A 15,899-nucleotide genomic window follows, 5' to 3' on the forward strand; every position below is an offset into this window, starting at 1 on the left:
TAAATTATTTTTGTATTTTCATTTAATATCATACATAGACTAAAGTGGGCTAATATAACCATCTAGAAGACTACAGGGTTGCCTAGCGTAATTTAAAAAGACTGAGCATGAACAAAAGACCTAGGCCTAACACCTGCAATATTCTGTGCAGGAGGCTACATCACTAGTTCGCGAAGAGATTAGGCTAGATGCTACTCTTACCGCAACTGCATTCAACCCAGAATGACTTACCAATGCTTCAGTTGAAAGCAATAGCCTACAATTGTTGTTGATTCTTCTTTCTGTTAGACGAAATGAGTTTTGATACCACTTTAAATTACCGGTAGGCTAGGCATATGGACACTATGTCCACGTTTCCCGATAATAAAGTTTAAATGCAACATTGTTGCAAAGCTCAGCGTCGGACTGACTTTGTGAAGACTGCAGAGTAGTTCATTGTCTCTATGGCAACAGAATGCCAAGTCCCTCGAGATCTTCGCCGGGGAGTCGGCAAAAGTAGGCTAGGCTATGTGTGTCTTGGGTGCTCACGTTCTTGTTAATTGGCCCCAGCTAGAGTTACGATACATTGGAGAGATCACTTGACCGGGATAGGCTAGAGTCTCCGGAACACCAAATATCAGTTTACATAGCAAATGTTTTCAACCGTGTGATACACTTTGTGTGCGCATGACAGTGACAGTGTCGTAAAGTCACTGGACTTGGTGGGATCACGACGTGACCTAGATAAATCAGAGGTGACTCACTTAAATTATTTAAATGCAATTGGACGTCCACTCTCAATTTCAACTGGTATGTTCTATACAAACACCAGGTGTCACTAAAACTGCGTTAGTAGTAGGCCTAGTCCATCCTCAGCATAAGGAAAGTGCCTTGACCATAACGTAGAACAAACTGTTATGTTTGTTGAAACGATGCTTGACGGTGGGCATGGTAGGCCTATTTATATTTCCCCAGGCAGTTGTGTTCTGTGTGCAACACACCACTCAAATTAAACTTCTGTGTTTTAGCCTCTATCTAATCTTCACTGACCCCTTTTTATGGGACCTTTCGGGGCCCTTGACTGATGTTTCCTCAAAGGAGACTAAAAATTAGGCAGACTGAGGATCTTTGTAAAATGAGCATGCCCTCAATGATGCACATCAGGAAAAACAGTGGTTTCCACGAATCTGTGACTGAGTCTAATCTTCACATTCTTGGCGCAGAACTAGGCCAAAGGCACACACTCAATTTAAGCTACAAAGAGAAGAGTTTGAGAGTGGATGAAAGGGGATAAAAATAAAACAGAGAACACAAAGGGAAACTGGAGTTGTGTAAAATTAAATATATTTATTGGAACCACTCTCATAGCAAACATACACATTCTTTGTAGCATGATACTCTTGGTGTTGGTGTGTCATAGAAAATGCTGCAAAAAATATACAAAACATTTACAGACTATTTGGATTGCGCGTCTCATAAAAAAAGATTGCATTGTGTGAAGTGTTGAGGTTTAAACGTCCACAAAAAATGGAAAAATAACATTAAGGCAATTTTAAAAGCTGAAAAAAATGGCTTTAAAAGTTTCTCATAAGACCACTTCAAACATATGTATGTTACACAGAGTAATGTAGTTAATTGACTTCCCTCTAACAAAAGTATCCTTTCAACACAGCTATTAGCTCTCTTCTCCATGAAAGCAAATGCCAGGCAGAGAGAGAGCATTAGGCATTTTCATTCTCAGAGGTAGGGTTTTGCAAACAACAAGGCAGAAGCCATTATATTTAGCTAAATCTGAGACTTATTTGATAGGGGGCATATGAAACATAATTGTCAGGGCAGAACTTGGTAACAGTTACATAACAACACTTTTACAGTTGATCCTTAAAAGGACTCTCTCAGCTGGCTTCAGAACAAGCTCCTTCCTTGTAGCCTTTGGCAGTTTGGTCGACGGTGGAATGCTTAAAAAGCTGTCTGGGTCTCAGTTCTCAGTGTTCTCAGTTTTGTCTTTTAAGGCACAACAAACCTCAGAGCATCTATTATTTTGTTCCTGGTTGTCATTTTTACTCAACAGATGTCACCTCTACAGTCTAGCCTTGGCCAAATATGGATGGGAGGAAGGCAAATAAACAAGGCTAACATGGAAAAGGAAAAAAAAAAATAGAAAAGGTGCAATGGTAACAAAAGCAGACCAAGATAGGTACTGCAGTTTCTTTTGTCCTTTGTTTCAATTGTAGGCCAGTAAGCAGTGTTCCTTGTACAAATCTTGTGTTCCATCCTTGTTAAACAAATAAAAAAATAGAAGGCTCTTCCCCCAGATTGGCTTTGAACCTTGACATGTACCAGCTTCAAAGGCAACACGTTCTGCAGCAAGGACCGCTGGGGAGGGGTGTGTTGGCGGGACCTCAAGGCCAGATTGCGACGTCCAGCCCCACGGTCGACAGTGTCTGATGAATCAGTCAGTCAGGAGGACAAATCGCAAGTGGTATTTTTTTTTTTTGCTGCACAGCAAGTCTCCAAAGGAGGGCAGTATTGCTTGGGGAAAAAAAACTAATGTAAACTATCAATTCTTCCATAAACCACACATGATTACAGTACATACATTCTTTGAAATGTGTCTTAATCATCACACGGACTTCAGAAAAGATACTTTTTTCATTCCTGTTTTTTTTCTTTTTTTTAACAAAAAAGGTCTGAACCTGTCTTCTATTAGGGGGTCCTAGCAGTGAAAAAATGTCTTCCCTCCTCCCATCACAACGTTCTGGAATTCATTTACAGTCAACTCTGGGTATCCATGGCAACCAAGATAGTGCTCCCATATTCAACATCACCTCTGAAGTTTAATATATATTTCTGTCTAGGGATTGTTGTTTTTTTTCCCCTCATGACGTCCTGTCATCAGATGTCTTTCTCCTCGTACAGCAGAACTCCACTGAAGATAGTGAGAGGCTCCACAGAGTGGGCCAGTTTGCCGGTGACCAGGTCAATGCAGACGGTGTCACCGGCCTCCAGGGGCAGGATGATGTTGAAGACCACCAACGACCCGGGGATGAGGCGCGTCTCGGCCATTGGCTTCTCCAGGCCCTCGGGCTGGTAGCCCGCCGAGTCGCCACGGGCGATGCCAAAGTTGGACTTCGAGAGCACAGCCTCGATCTTCACATTCTTGTGACCCGTCAGGATGGCACTGAAGAAGTACCTGCCCTTCACAGGTGCTGTGAACATACCTGAGACAGAAAGGAGAGGTGAGAAAATATGATCACTAATGACAGATAAAAGTACTGGTGAAAACTGTGCATGGTATGTAGGAACAATGGGAAAACAGATGCACTGAATTTGGGTTTCACATATTATAGGTATTATGTGTGTTCCCTAGAATAAAGTATTACCGGAATTGATAATTACACTCAAAGTACTGTATTTTGAAACATATGTTAAATTCAAAATATTTTGAACATAATTCCTTTCATTATTTGCAAAATAATTGTCCCATGAATTTAGATCAGGCAGGAAAGACATACCACTTCTTGGGTTATATGCTCGTCCCTCATTGACCAGAGTCTTATCGAAGATGATGGTGCCAGAAGTAGTCTGAGGTCGCGTGAGGGCAGCAGAGAACGACAGCCTGGGCACATGTGCATCCTGTCCAGGTGGACCTGGTGAATAAAACATTAACTCCCTTATAAAGCTAAAAGACCTGAACTAAGAACTTATTGTGAAAATGAACAGATCTGCTGAAATGAAAATAACAACTTGAACATACCTTCCTCTCCCCTCAGGCCTGAAAAAGACAATAATATGAAGTTATACATTTTACTTTATGTTTGTGTTCCAAATCATGTTTGTCAAGGTCTCGGGCTGGAATTGGGCAATGATTCTGCTGTATGCTAACACCCAATACACTCGCTACTGAGAAGGAAAAGTAGGAGGCGAACTGGGAGGAGGTGAGATGAGAATGTGTTCCACAACTGAATGCCAAGACAGAAGAGGAGAGGAGAGCTAGGCCTAAATAATGTATGGGAGGCTGATACAGGAAGTGCAGAGGGTTCCTGGATATCCGTCACTTTCCACACTCTGCCAGTATTCCATCCCTGTTACTCACAGTTCAAAACCAAATAATGCAACATTTGTTTGTTTCATCTGAATTAGAAATACAAAATTAAAGAGGGTTTTTATGCAAGCACTGCTTCTTCCTAATCTAGTATGATATGCTTTAAGTCAGAAATCCCATGCTCAAGCCATTAGGAGAACAGTAAAGACCAATTCCAGCATTACCTCTACAACACAGACTATATTAGCTTAATTACTTTCATTAAGCTAACTTTCTTCTTAATTATTTTCATTAATGTGCTGTTTATTTTACATAGTAAAATCTTTGTAAATACATAAGAAAAGCTAGTTTTCACCTGGTGGTCCCATCGGCCCTTTTAGGCCTTGTTTGCCCTGAGGTCCCTCACGTCCCGGAAGACCTCTCTGCCCAGGGAGCCCCTGGTACCCTCTCTCCCCCTGCGGGCCTGGAGGTCCAGGGGGTCCTGAAATGAAACACACACACACACACACACACACACAGTTACGTTACTGTTAGAATATGCTACAGCTCATAACCAACAAGGCTAAGTGACCATAATCCAGAATGTCTCATAGAAACACATGATCACCAAGTGTTTGGGTTTTGTAGTATACTATCCTTTACAGCACATGTGTTTAAATTCTCTTCAGAGTCAGTGTATACAGTTACTTGGAAAGGAAAAACCGACAAAGATTATAGGTCTTTGCTGAGGTAAAGAACATCACTGTATGCCTCATCTAATTGACCTGTCGCTAAGCGCCACCCTTAGAACGCTGATGAGCCAATGACAGTCCAGCCTCAATGGGACTCGGACATCAGCTCGGACAACTCCATTGGAAACAACAGGGAGCAGGCATAAAATGACAAATTAATGGTTATTTATGGAATTTATTAACTAAAAAAACCCCGACGGATAACCATGGTCAAACGTTTTGCATGGGGGACGTGTAATTCTGATAGCTGGTATCCCGAGAGGCTAGAAAACGGGGTATATTTTCATCAGCAGTAGCCTACAGGACGTCTCTCGCGTTTGCAACAGCTCGACGTAATGTAGGCTACTAAGCCAAAAACGTGGGCACAGGTTCCCTGTTAAATCATAGACTGTATGTCTACGTGTTAAATCCCAAGATGAATGCTCATTAACCAACTACTATATTCTTACTACATCAAATATTAACGTAACCTAACTTAGTATCTTTCACTAGCTAGTCAGTAGCATAATTAAGTCCCTTTTGATAGCTTTTGGAGGAAAGTAAATCCTCTTATCGATCAAAACGTCCTCAAAGCCTGCTTTCATATACTGTCAGCTGCCATTGTCCACAATGTATTTCTAATCAAGTCTGGTTTGTTTGTCCGAGTTTTCACACGGTAACAATGGGGGGCGGGGCTTAGCGACAGGTCAATTGCTTGAGTCTGTTTGATTTTGTAACTCCCTCTCTATACTCTGTAGCTAGCTTTGAATTGCTGTGATCCAGTCAAGATTTCAGACTGATGCTTATTAGGTGCACAGCTTGGCTCATTTGAGTGACAGAGCAGTTCCAAACCACAATGAATGCAATTTCTTAGATTGGGTAGAACATGTAAAGTGAAAGCATTCAAATCATTACGCAATGTCCTATGTCTGTAATGAGAATAACCTTGTGGAAATCTGTTTATGTTTTTGGGTTAAAATGTTTCTTTTTCTAAGACTCCCTAATCCCAGTATTAAATCTCCAAATGCTAAATAAACTTTTGAACTCCAAATTGACCTAAGCAATGCTGAGGCATGTCAGCATTATTATTAACTTGTTACAATGTTACTAACATAATTTCTCTGAGCCAACAGCTAAAAGGAAATCCTGAGGATGCAAACATGCACGCACACACACAACAGCCGTTCACCCTCCACACACGCAGGGACAAAGACATTTATTAAAACACACACCCTCCCTCTCTGGCTCTCTCAGACACATGCACATTTTTGTGCTAACAGCACAGATCACTCACCAACAAAGTCCTGATGGGTGAAGTCCTGGAAGTCGTCAAGGATACGGAGTATGGAGGAGTTGAGGCCATGGATCTGGTAATGGATGTTCTCCAGGTCTACGCTGTGAATCTCAATGGTCTCGCCATGGGAGATCACGGTGGCATTGAGCCCATTGACACACTCCCACAACCCCGAGACATGTTTGTTCAGCCCGTCCTTGATCTTCTGTATGCTGTCCGAGACCACATCCAGGCGGCCGCACATGTCCTCCATTTTGGTGATCCTCTTGTCCAGTCCTTCCTTGGAGCGTCGACAGTCCTCCATTTCCACGACCAGGTTGCTGCCAAAGCGCTTAATATCATCGCCCAAATTGTCGAAACGCACCTTGCTGTCCTCAATGTGATCGTCCAGGTCCTCCTGCAACCTGTTAATCTCTGTGACGATCTGGTTCTTGGTGTTGCCCAGGTCAGTGATGGTACCATCATGCTTGTGGACAGTGCGGCCGAGCCCTTTCAGTGTGTCATTGATGGAGCTAAAAGTCTGGATGAATCCAGAAATTTCTCCTTGAATGGACCTGAGGTCCTTGCCTAGATTTCCAGTGACGACGTGATGTCCGTCCATGTCCGTTTTACGGGCGTTGAGGTCAGTGATGGCCGTACGGCACTGTCCACGACACTTCTCCACGTCCTCTTTCAGCTTCCCCACTTCCTCCTGCAGGTTGGAGCACACCTGAGAGCAGGTGCTCTCATCATTGTCCACTCTATTCCTCAGACTGGTGACCTCACCCTGCCACCTCACCAGGGCGTTATTGGTGGCGTTCTTGAAGGCTTGCAGGTCCCTCTGCACCGAGCTGCAGACACTACAGTCCTCCATGCTGCGCGCCAGGTCCTCCACCTCGTTCACAATCCTGTTGAAGTGTTCGCCGTTGTCCCCGGTCAGGGTTTTGATGCGATTCACATCACGGCTGAGGTCCTTGACGCGGTCCATGAGCGAATCCCCGGACATGGAGAGATCCTTAAGTCGAGTGTCGAACGTCTTGATGTCCTTCTCGTTGGCAATGACCCTCCACTGCAGGGTCTTTACGCTATCTTCCGTCTGGCGGCCTCTGCCCTGTGGACCACAGGATTCCGTGCACAAGCTGACCGCCGACGTTAGTTTGCTGGTCATGATGGATGTTATGTTATCCAGGTGGTTCAGGCGTCCACTGTGGTCATAAACGGTGTCCTGCAAATACCGCACGTCTGCCTCCACCCTACCTATTCTGGAATGGTGCTCATCCAGACGGCTGTTGTAAATGTTCCTGGTGTTCCCGAGTTCCTTCTGAAGAGAGTTCCTCAGATTGTTCTCCGTCTGGGAGCACTTCTGCTCGGCCTTTTTCACTGTTCCGTTAATCCGGCGCTCCAGGTCCCTCAGCCGAGTGTTCAGCTTGTCCTCCGTGACCTTTGAACCTCTCCCACCATTTCCATTCGTCCTGTTCAGCTCTTTGTCGAACCGGGTGCGGAGAATGTCGTACGACTCCGACGTCGAGCTCACCTTCCGCTCCACGCCGTCCAGCCGGCGCTCCAGATCGTCCAGAGAGTCGCAGCAGCCCTGGGAGCGCGTCACCTGCTGCCGGATGATGTCCAGCGACTGCCGGTGGTGCTGGTCCATGGAGCTCACGAGCTTCTCCAGCGCCCGGATCCGCTCGCGGTCCTCCTGCTGCTGCCGCCTGAGCTCGTCCACGCCGGCGTGGCACGCCGAGCACGACAGGGCCACCCGCTCCTCCAGCTCCCGCAGGATCTCCTCCTTCAGCGTGCTGTAGCGATCGCTGCCGCTGTCTAGCTCGTTGCCGCCCCCGTTGCCGTTGACCAGGTGGTTGTTGATGTCTGTGAGGGTGCGGTCGTGGACGCGGGTCATGTTGTCCAGATGGTCCAGCTTGGCCTGGATGCTGTGGATGGTCTCCTTGATGAGAGGCTGGGCTGCGTCAGCGGGGTTCCTGCCCCCGCGACGGGACTCCTCGTGCAGTCGCTCGCTCATGCCGTGCATAGTGGACTGCAGGTTGTAGAGGTCCTTGGTCAAACTCTCAATCTTCTCCTCGAGCTGTCTCATTTTGTCACTGTCTCCTCTCCCTGGAAAGACGGAAAATATTGACGTTAGGCCTAAATTCTACATATACATTGTCTGCTGAGATTTACTTCCTCAGTGCTATCGTACTAGTTGTTGTTCTTTTCTCCTTTTTTCGTTTTATTTGCTTTCTGTTAAAGTCCTAAATTCGACAGGCGTGACCCCTAAAAATTGCTCATGCTTTTACTGAAACGTGAACTGTAAACATTTGAGCTGTGTCAGCAGTGAGCCGCAGGACTGTACCTTCTCCTCCTTGCTGTCCACCTTCTGTCCCATGGCCCGTCTGGGAAGGGTGCGTCCCCCCTCCCCCAATCTGGACCTCCGTCCCTCCACTGGGGCCATCGCTGCAATCATCACCAGAGTATCCATGACAACACTTCCATTCCATTTCTGTCACCATCCTGTAGGCCACCTTGTATTTTGGCCTTCTGTACGTCCGGTATCTGCGGATCACAAGTTCACAACAGTTCTTAAGAGAAAGCTATGGAATTAGAACCTGAAACAGAACTGCAGCCTTGGAGTAAAACACATTGGTGTTTATAGGTCAAGGTCGCGGCCAGTGTAGAATCAATTCACCAAGAAGATTATTTTTTGAATCGGTCCATGACCTAACATTTTTTAAAGCCACAATAAAATTCAAGAAAGGTTAATACATTTGCTTCTCGCTTTACAAATATTTTTTATTCTCTTTTGTTCCTGTGGCTGTTATTTCTGGTGCGATCTCTGTTATCTTAAACAGCAATCTAGAACTTTCTTTTCTTTGCAAATAAATGAAACAGTTGCTGTACGGTCTCCTTGAGTGTTTACTTAGCTCTGGAAAAGATCCCAACAAAAGCATAATTGTAGCTGTTACTATTATTAGTCCATTATTCATAGGGCATCCCACTTTGATGTGCCTAGCTTCTGTACCCTGTAAGCCTCTCATAATATTGTTCTCTTTGTTCATCATGCTCGCAGACAGCTGGTTTGGAACCATTGGTTTTGACACACACGATGCAATAAAACAATGGGCTTTTATACATCATCAAACTATGCTTTCTTTAAGAGCCAGGTGATATAATGGCGTCTTAGTGTGTCTGGTTTAACATAAACACCAGCTTTACGGGGAGCTTTTTCCAACAACAATCTTACAGAAACAGTCGTTCCCTTATTCCACTATATCAGATTATCTGATTAAAGCAGGTAGCCAGCCATGTTGGACACAAATGTGCTTTGCATAGAATAGCAGTTCTTCACAGACCATTAAGCCGTAGGCCCTGGGAAAAAGGAAATGGGTCCCGCTTAACAAGAAACAGGAGCACCACTACTGGCCAGCTTTAAGGGGCGATTCCTGTGGAGAAGTGCCTGTGGTGATCGACCACTCCATTCCTGGCATAGCTGTGTCCATATCCAATTCAACACCAAGTCATCCAGGAGACAGAGCAACAACAACTGAAACATCCCAAACGAGTTGTACTCCTCGCCACTCAAAATAGACAAGAAGAATGTGAGACAAAGATGGCGGCGGTGGTGGTGGTGGTGTCTGGCAGGGCCACGCGGGTGATCTACGGGGATAAACATGAAGGAACACCTGTGGAGTTGTGGGAAAGAGAGTGAGCGAGTGAGTTCTGCTGCACTTACGCCACCACGCGGGAGCACTGGCCGTAGGCACAACGCTGGTAGTCCGGCTTCACGTAGGTCTCCACGCCATCCTCCATCACACAGCTGATGGTCTTCGTCACAACGTAGGCACACCAGTTCCTGCCAAAACAGACCACCCACGGAGGGACATGTTTGTCAATACATCACATAAGAATCTATTGGCTAGTATGTTATGGCATGGTATGTCATTGTACAGTGTGGGGTTAACTGTGCAGTAAAATAGATCTTTATGGTACGTTCATCATGTGGACTATAACAATTTGGTTGATTATGAAAACACACAAAGTATCTTCAGTCTCTCTGTCTTACACACACACACACACACACACACACACAGTCTGTTTCTCCTCCATACCAAACACACACAGGCGGGGTCAAGTACAGTCCAGGCATCCTAGCTCGCTTCTCATTCCCCTTCCTCTGACCTCAAGTGACGGGCAGCTGATGTAAAGCCACAGTGGCTCTTTTGTGCTTCCCTCAGGAGATGTTCTTGTTCCATCATCGTTTTCATATCATAAATCGCCGCTGCCCTGCCCACCCCGCCCTCTTCCTTGCTGGCAAATTACCCACAATTACTGTCAGTGGCGCATACAGTGCAAGACAGGAGCTCATAACAGAGGATCTAACTCGGAATCTCGGAATGCTCACAAGGCATTCCCACTCTTTGTATTTTTCTGTTGGAGATGAAGAATTGTGATCTGCTTCCCTGGACAGCGATTACAATTTGGTTTCACAAAATATTCTGTTAGTTAGACAAGTTGCCTAGTCAGGCCCCATCTTCAGTGAGCATACATTTAGAGAGAAAAAATACATTTGAAAAAGAGGTTTGCGGGCACAAAATGTTGTGCTTTGTGTTGTTGAATGAACTCATGTCAAAGAAATGGCACATTTGTTTTAATATGGTTCCTCTTCTGCCACAGTATTCACCCCTTGGGGCAATTAAGCCACCAAAATGCAATTTAGTGGTGAGAATGACATTTACATCCACCCCCCTCCCCAAATAACTCTGCTTGGCACACAGAGTTTCACACAGCACTCAAATGACATTTGCCTCATAATTTCCACAAGTTTGCCTGATGGAAAAACATCAGTAGGCCAAGGACACAAAGTGTAGGCGAGCAGTGTCTTTCACACAGCACAAACTCTGACATGTTCTACTGCTGCCTCTGCAGCCGCTACTTAGGATGGCTGGATCCTGACCAGAGAGAGAGAGAGATCCTGACCAGAGAGAGAGAGATCCTGACCAGAGAGAGAGAGAGAGAGAGAGTCAGGATGGATCCTGACCAGAGAGAGAGAGATCCTGACCAGAGAGAGAGAGAGAGAGAAAGAGTCCCAGTATGTGTGAACATGACACTGGTGCGTCTCCGCGATCCCGTGAGTCCTGAGGTTAATCATTCGCTATCACTGGAGCTGTCCTGGGCAAGAATGTTTCTGGATGGCGCATCAGAGGGGGGCGGGGGGGGGGGGGGGGGGGGGGGTTGGGGGGTTACGTTCTCACACCATCTGATGAGGAACAGACGTGGGATGTTAAGTAAACAACCGTGACCCGTTAACCATACTGCATCGTTTCAGAGGCTCAAATGCTTTCTCTCTCTCCCTGTGTGGAACAGACTCACTACCTCCCCTCTTCTCCAGAACTCAGTGGTGTGCAACTCTGGTCTATGTGGGATTGGGATCGCCCGCCAGATAGAGACTACATGCCTGCGTGCACATTCATATCTATATTTAGCCTGAAGGTAACATATACTGTGAAATGTCAACATAACTGTATTACTGTAAATTGGACCCATGTCATTTTCTGCCAGTAAGCATTGTACTAAAACTTCCCACACAAAACATGGAGTTAGCCACCTGTAATGTACTATTGTGTTGTTAGGGGTAAGCATGAGGTGTCAGCACTGAACTAGTTTAAAAATGGGTTTCAGTGGTCTAGTTACTCTCACTATTAACACCAGACTCTGCATTCCATCAGCACGGTGGCACTACGATCTAAAACGTCATTTGCAGTGTAAACACTTGGCTCCCAATGAACATGTACTGTAATTCCCCTTTATTTGGCCATAAAGCAGGCTTGTAAGTTGCAAGTGTAAAATGGGAACATCAGCTTTATGTAGCTTTATTATAAGGCTTGGGCCACATTCCCAGGCAGCCAGCATGAAACTGTGCATTCAGAATGCTGGGTAATCCAACAATAATCCATTAATCCACATAACCCAGGAGATATAACTCAGATAAAAGTCCGCTGGCCCTGCATATGTGCTCTTGTGGAGCACTGAAACCACTCAAGGCGCTGGCTGAAACATCTGACTTTGATGTTTTACGAATGTCAACAAACTCCAAACCCACACTGACATTTAGAAATGTAATCACAAAGTCGTGGCTCCAGCTCCACCTGCAAGAATAGGGCATGCATTTTAATTGTTGCATTCCTTTTGAGGGTTGATTGAGGACTGTGTGTGTGTGTGTGTGTGTGTGTGTGTGTGTGTGTGTGTGTGTGTGTGTGTGTGTGTGTGTGTGTGTGTGTGTGTGTGTGTGTGTGTGTGTGTGTGTGTGTGTGTGTGTGTGTGTGCGCGCGCGCGCGTATGTGTGTATGTGTATGTGTGTGTGTGTGTGTGTGTGTGCGTGTGTGTGTGCGTGTGTGTGTGCGTGTGTGTGTGTGTGTGTGTGTGTGTGTGTGTGTATGCAGTCTGTGTGCACTCTTTTGTGCACGTGCACACTCATCATCTCCCTCCACAGAGTTTAAGTACCACATCCCCCAAACGAAAACAACATTCAAAAACCTCAATGGGCCACTTTCATCAACTTAACCGAAGTTCTTAGGTGAAAGACCGACCAGCTAAACAAAATAGCTCTGCAAACGCTCCAGTTCCACCCAAAACAATCCCCGGCCCCCTACATGCCACACAGGTCCTCCGGCACTGTAATTCACCACTGACATCCCAGTCAGTCGACTTCAGTAATGCACAATATGTTGACTTTCAAATCAAGTGCGGTTGATTTAGTTGCCTTTGAGCGAACTAAATCAGACTTACCCAGACTGGCGTGGATCTACTGGCCCTCCCTTTCCATCTCATTATTTTTTATGGCACTTTAAAGTAGGCGGCCAAGGGAGTCCACCTGCCAGAACATTATTTTACATTCTAATAAAGCACAGTAGTTACCTACACAAACAGGAAAGCAAAGTCATAACCTTGCCGAGGTACCATGTGAGGTCTTTACCCCCCAGACTGCAAACAGATCTTGTTTTTAGGAGCTCAGTATAAACATGAAGGCTCCTCGAGGTGAAAATCGAGAGGCAGCCCAATTTGGTCAGGAATGCTCAATCGCTCTTGAGGATCTTGAGTGAAAGCTATACCAAGCGTGCACAAAAAAAATGGATAACCCCAAAGTCAAATGTATGTATATGCAAGTTTGCCCTCTTTCCCCTGTCCCACACTCACTCCCCCTCTCTATCACACGCACAGGCCCCGTCTCACGCTCACACACACACACACACAAATCACGCGAGAACGCACAGGTACACACACACACACACAAACGTACACACACATTTCTCTTGCCATCCTTGATTTTTCACCGAGTTTGAATGGCCCACAGAAAGGTCTTGAACAGCACCCAAAGGCTGAAGAGGGGGGTCTGCCAAAGCCGCAGGTCTCCTACGGCCCACAGATCAGCCTTTGTGGCTCTTTTCACTAACTCTTATCGTGGTCCAGCTCCCCTCAATCCCACTAATCACAACAGACAGCCTCTTTCATTAAGGACAGCAGACCACCACTTGGCTTTTGGGCTTGTTCACGCACATGCAGATGAATGAAAGTTCTGTCACTAACTCAACTCCAATCAGACTCCTGCTCCAAGCTATGAGCAGAACCACAGGTCTAGAAAACTGCTATAATAAACAGACACCACAATATGATGTGATGTTATGCATCAAATACCTCATACCGATTTTAAACAAGGAAATGTTGTATCTGGAAGAGCAATGACCCAAAGAACTATTTAAGATAAATTATTTCAGGTATATACAATTTGACACAAACAGCATATGTGTGTATTGTCAGCAAACAGCACTCACAACCCAGGTGTTTCTGACCTAGAATATACAGATACACACACAAAGTTGACAGAGTCCGTAGGATATTTAGGAAGTTCTTTGGAGAACGCTAGCAGTAAAGTGTTTATAATGTAATAAGGGCTATAAACATAGGCAGGATGTGTCCACTTTCAACTGATGCTGAAACACCTGTGTGTATGTGTTTGAAGGCTAATGAGTCACCTATCACCTTATAGGTGTCTGTGTTGTAGTGTGTGTTGCTGTTCTATTTGTCTATATTTCAAACAAACAAAAAAATCAGTAGGAAAAAAAAGACCAAATAGATCAATATGTGCACTAGTATCAGTGACACCACCTGTTTGGACATTTTTCGGGTGTCATCTTCAAAATGCTGTAATTGATGTAATTGAGGTCAAGGATGCCTTTGTTTAGTCCAGAACTCTATCTGCAAGTAGACAGATTAAAAGACTGCTACGACGTGCGTAATATTTCACACATCTGTTAAAACAAAAATCCAACTCAAAACGACCCTCTCCAAAGCGCCGCGGTGAAGCGCCACGGGCCAGCGCATTCTTTCCCTTTCCCCCCTCTCACCTCTCACTGGTTTCAGTTAGAAGTGCAGCCGAGGACTTTACGACTGGCACGATTCCCAACGGGACCGGCTGAGTCAATCTACCTTGTCCCAATAAACCCAAAAAAGGCCAGGCCGTCTGCACTGAAACTTAGTGAAGACATAGCATAGGGGCAGCGAGGGTAACCGGGGGTTAAGCTGGCACCACGTGGATTACTCTAAGGACTATACCCTTCGCAGAAGGCGAGGTCACTGTCCCAACTGCACCCCAAACACACGCTCTCCGTGCACGCTGACAACATTGGATTACCAGTGGTGACTAGTGAAGTGTACATTAACCCATGACTACCCAACACACTTGACTCTCTGTCACTAGAACACCAGGCTAAACTCAATACTATGAAAATTAGCCACGAGAAACCGCAGAGTGGTTTTAGGGTTACCTCTGCTGTTTTTATATCAGTGCTGCTGCGCGATATCAGTTTTGAGTGGCTAGAAGTTATTAGATGAAGAGAATATTATACCTGTGCCTGCTGGCTGCGCGTAGTCCATTCTGAGCCACGGACCTGAGCTGACCATAGTCTGCCAGCTGACCGTATCTGGGACCGTATCCACCCGCAGACATACATCCAGGAAAAGCGAAAGCCAGCAGCAGGTACACCACAACTGCCATCGCAACTTCACTTACAAAAAACACTTAGTATATTCCACGGATAAAAAACGTTTAACACAGTTTAACAAATGAAGAACCAGCCGCCAAACGTCTGGGAAGTATTTTTTTAAAGAGTTATCCAAGTGTATCCATGGCGCACCATAAAGTAAAATTTTAGAATAGCTCGGAATATCTGAAGTTAATGCAGTGTAGAATATCTGTGCAAGCGATTTCCACGACCTTGACCGACGTCATCATAAGTGCAGGTGAAACATCTTAACGGCAACTTCGTATGTGTGGACTGAGGCATTTCTTGTTGCGACCTCATTGATGTTTCATGATGCGAAGGCAACCTCTCCACGGAGGACACCCTTGGCTGCATTTGACAGCCCCCTCATACCCTCCCACTATTAGCGCACTCTCTCTCTCTCTCTCTCTCTCTCTCTCAGCTCTCTCCTCCCTTCTTTTCTCCGAATCCCATCGCTCTGCCATTGGGTCGCCGTCTGGTGCCATCTCCCCTCGGACGTCAGAAATGTCGGTATTTCATAAAAAAAAACCGAGAAAATGCCAAGTCATTTTCTCTGACATTTCTCATGTATTCTAAAAATACTGAGGGCATGTCGGTAATTTCGACAAGTTATCAGGAAGGAGGGAGGGAGGGAGAGCGAGAGTTTTGCTGAGGTCAGCTCTTTAACGTTACCTTTTGAACTTTCAGATTGAGGACACTTCATTTTTCCATCAACGGAAGGTTCATTAGGCTACAGCATGCTGTAAACGCACCAACTATACACTAGAGAAAGCCACACAAGAATTGTTTGTCTTGGTTGTAATTGTTTGGTTTGTCTTAACCGCCCACATTTAACTCTCAAA

The 15,899-nt window shown here is 45.4% G+C and overlaps 1 protein-coding gene across 1 annotated transcript; it reads right to left on the minus strand.

Annotated features, from left to right (window-relative positions):
- Positions 1-1,306: 1,306 nt before the first annotated feature.
- Positions 1,307-15,404, minus strand: emilin1a (elastin microfibril interfacer 1a). Its single transcript, XM_076271679.1, has 8 exons — positions 14,902-15,404; positions 9,732-9,851; positions 8,355-8,554; positions 6,029-8,116; positions 4,380-4,505; positions 3,737-3,754; positions 3,495-3,629; positions 1,307-3,200 (listed from the first exon to the last, which is right to left on the minus strand). The coding sequence occupies exons 1-8, from the start codon at positions 15,048-15,050 to the stop codon at positions 2,875-2,877; spliced, it is 3,162 nt and encodes a 1,053-aa protein (XP_076127794.1). The 5' UTR covers positions 15,051-15,404; the 3' UTR covers positions 1,307-2,874.
- Between the last annotated feature and the right edge of the window lie 495 nt (positions 15,405-15,899).

Source organism: Alosa pseudoharengus, unplaced genomic scaffold (assembly GCF_046254945.1).
Source record: "Alosa pseudoharengus isolate Yale_2024_CS ecotype anadromous, Long Island Sound unplaced genomic scaffold, YU_APseudo_1.1 YU_APseudo_1.1_scf_7, whole genome shotgun sequence".
NCBI lineage: Eukaryota > Metazoa > Chordata > Actinopteri > Clupeiformes > Clupeidae > Alosa > Alosa pseudoharengus.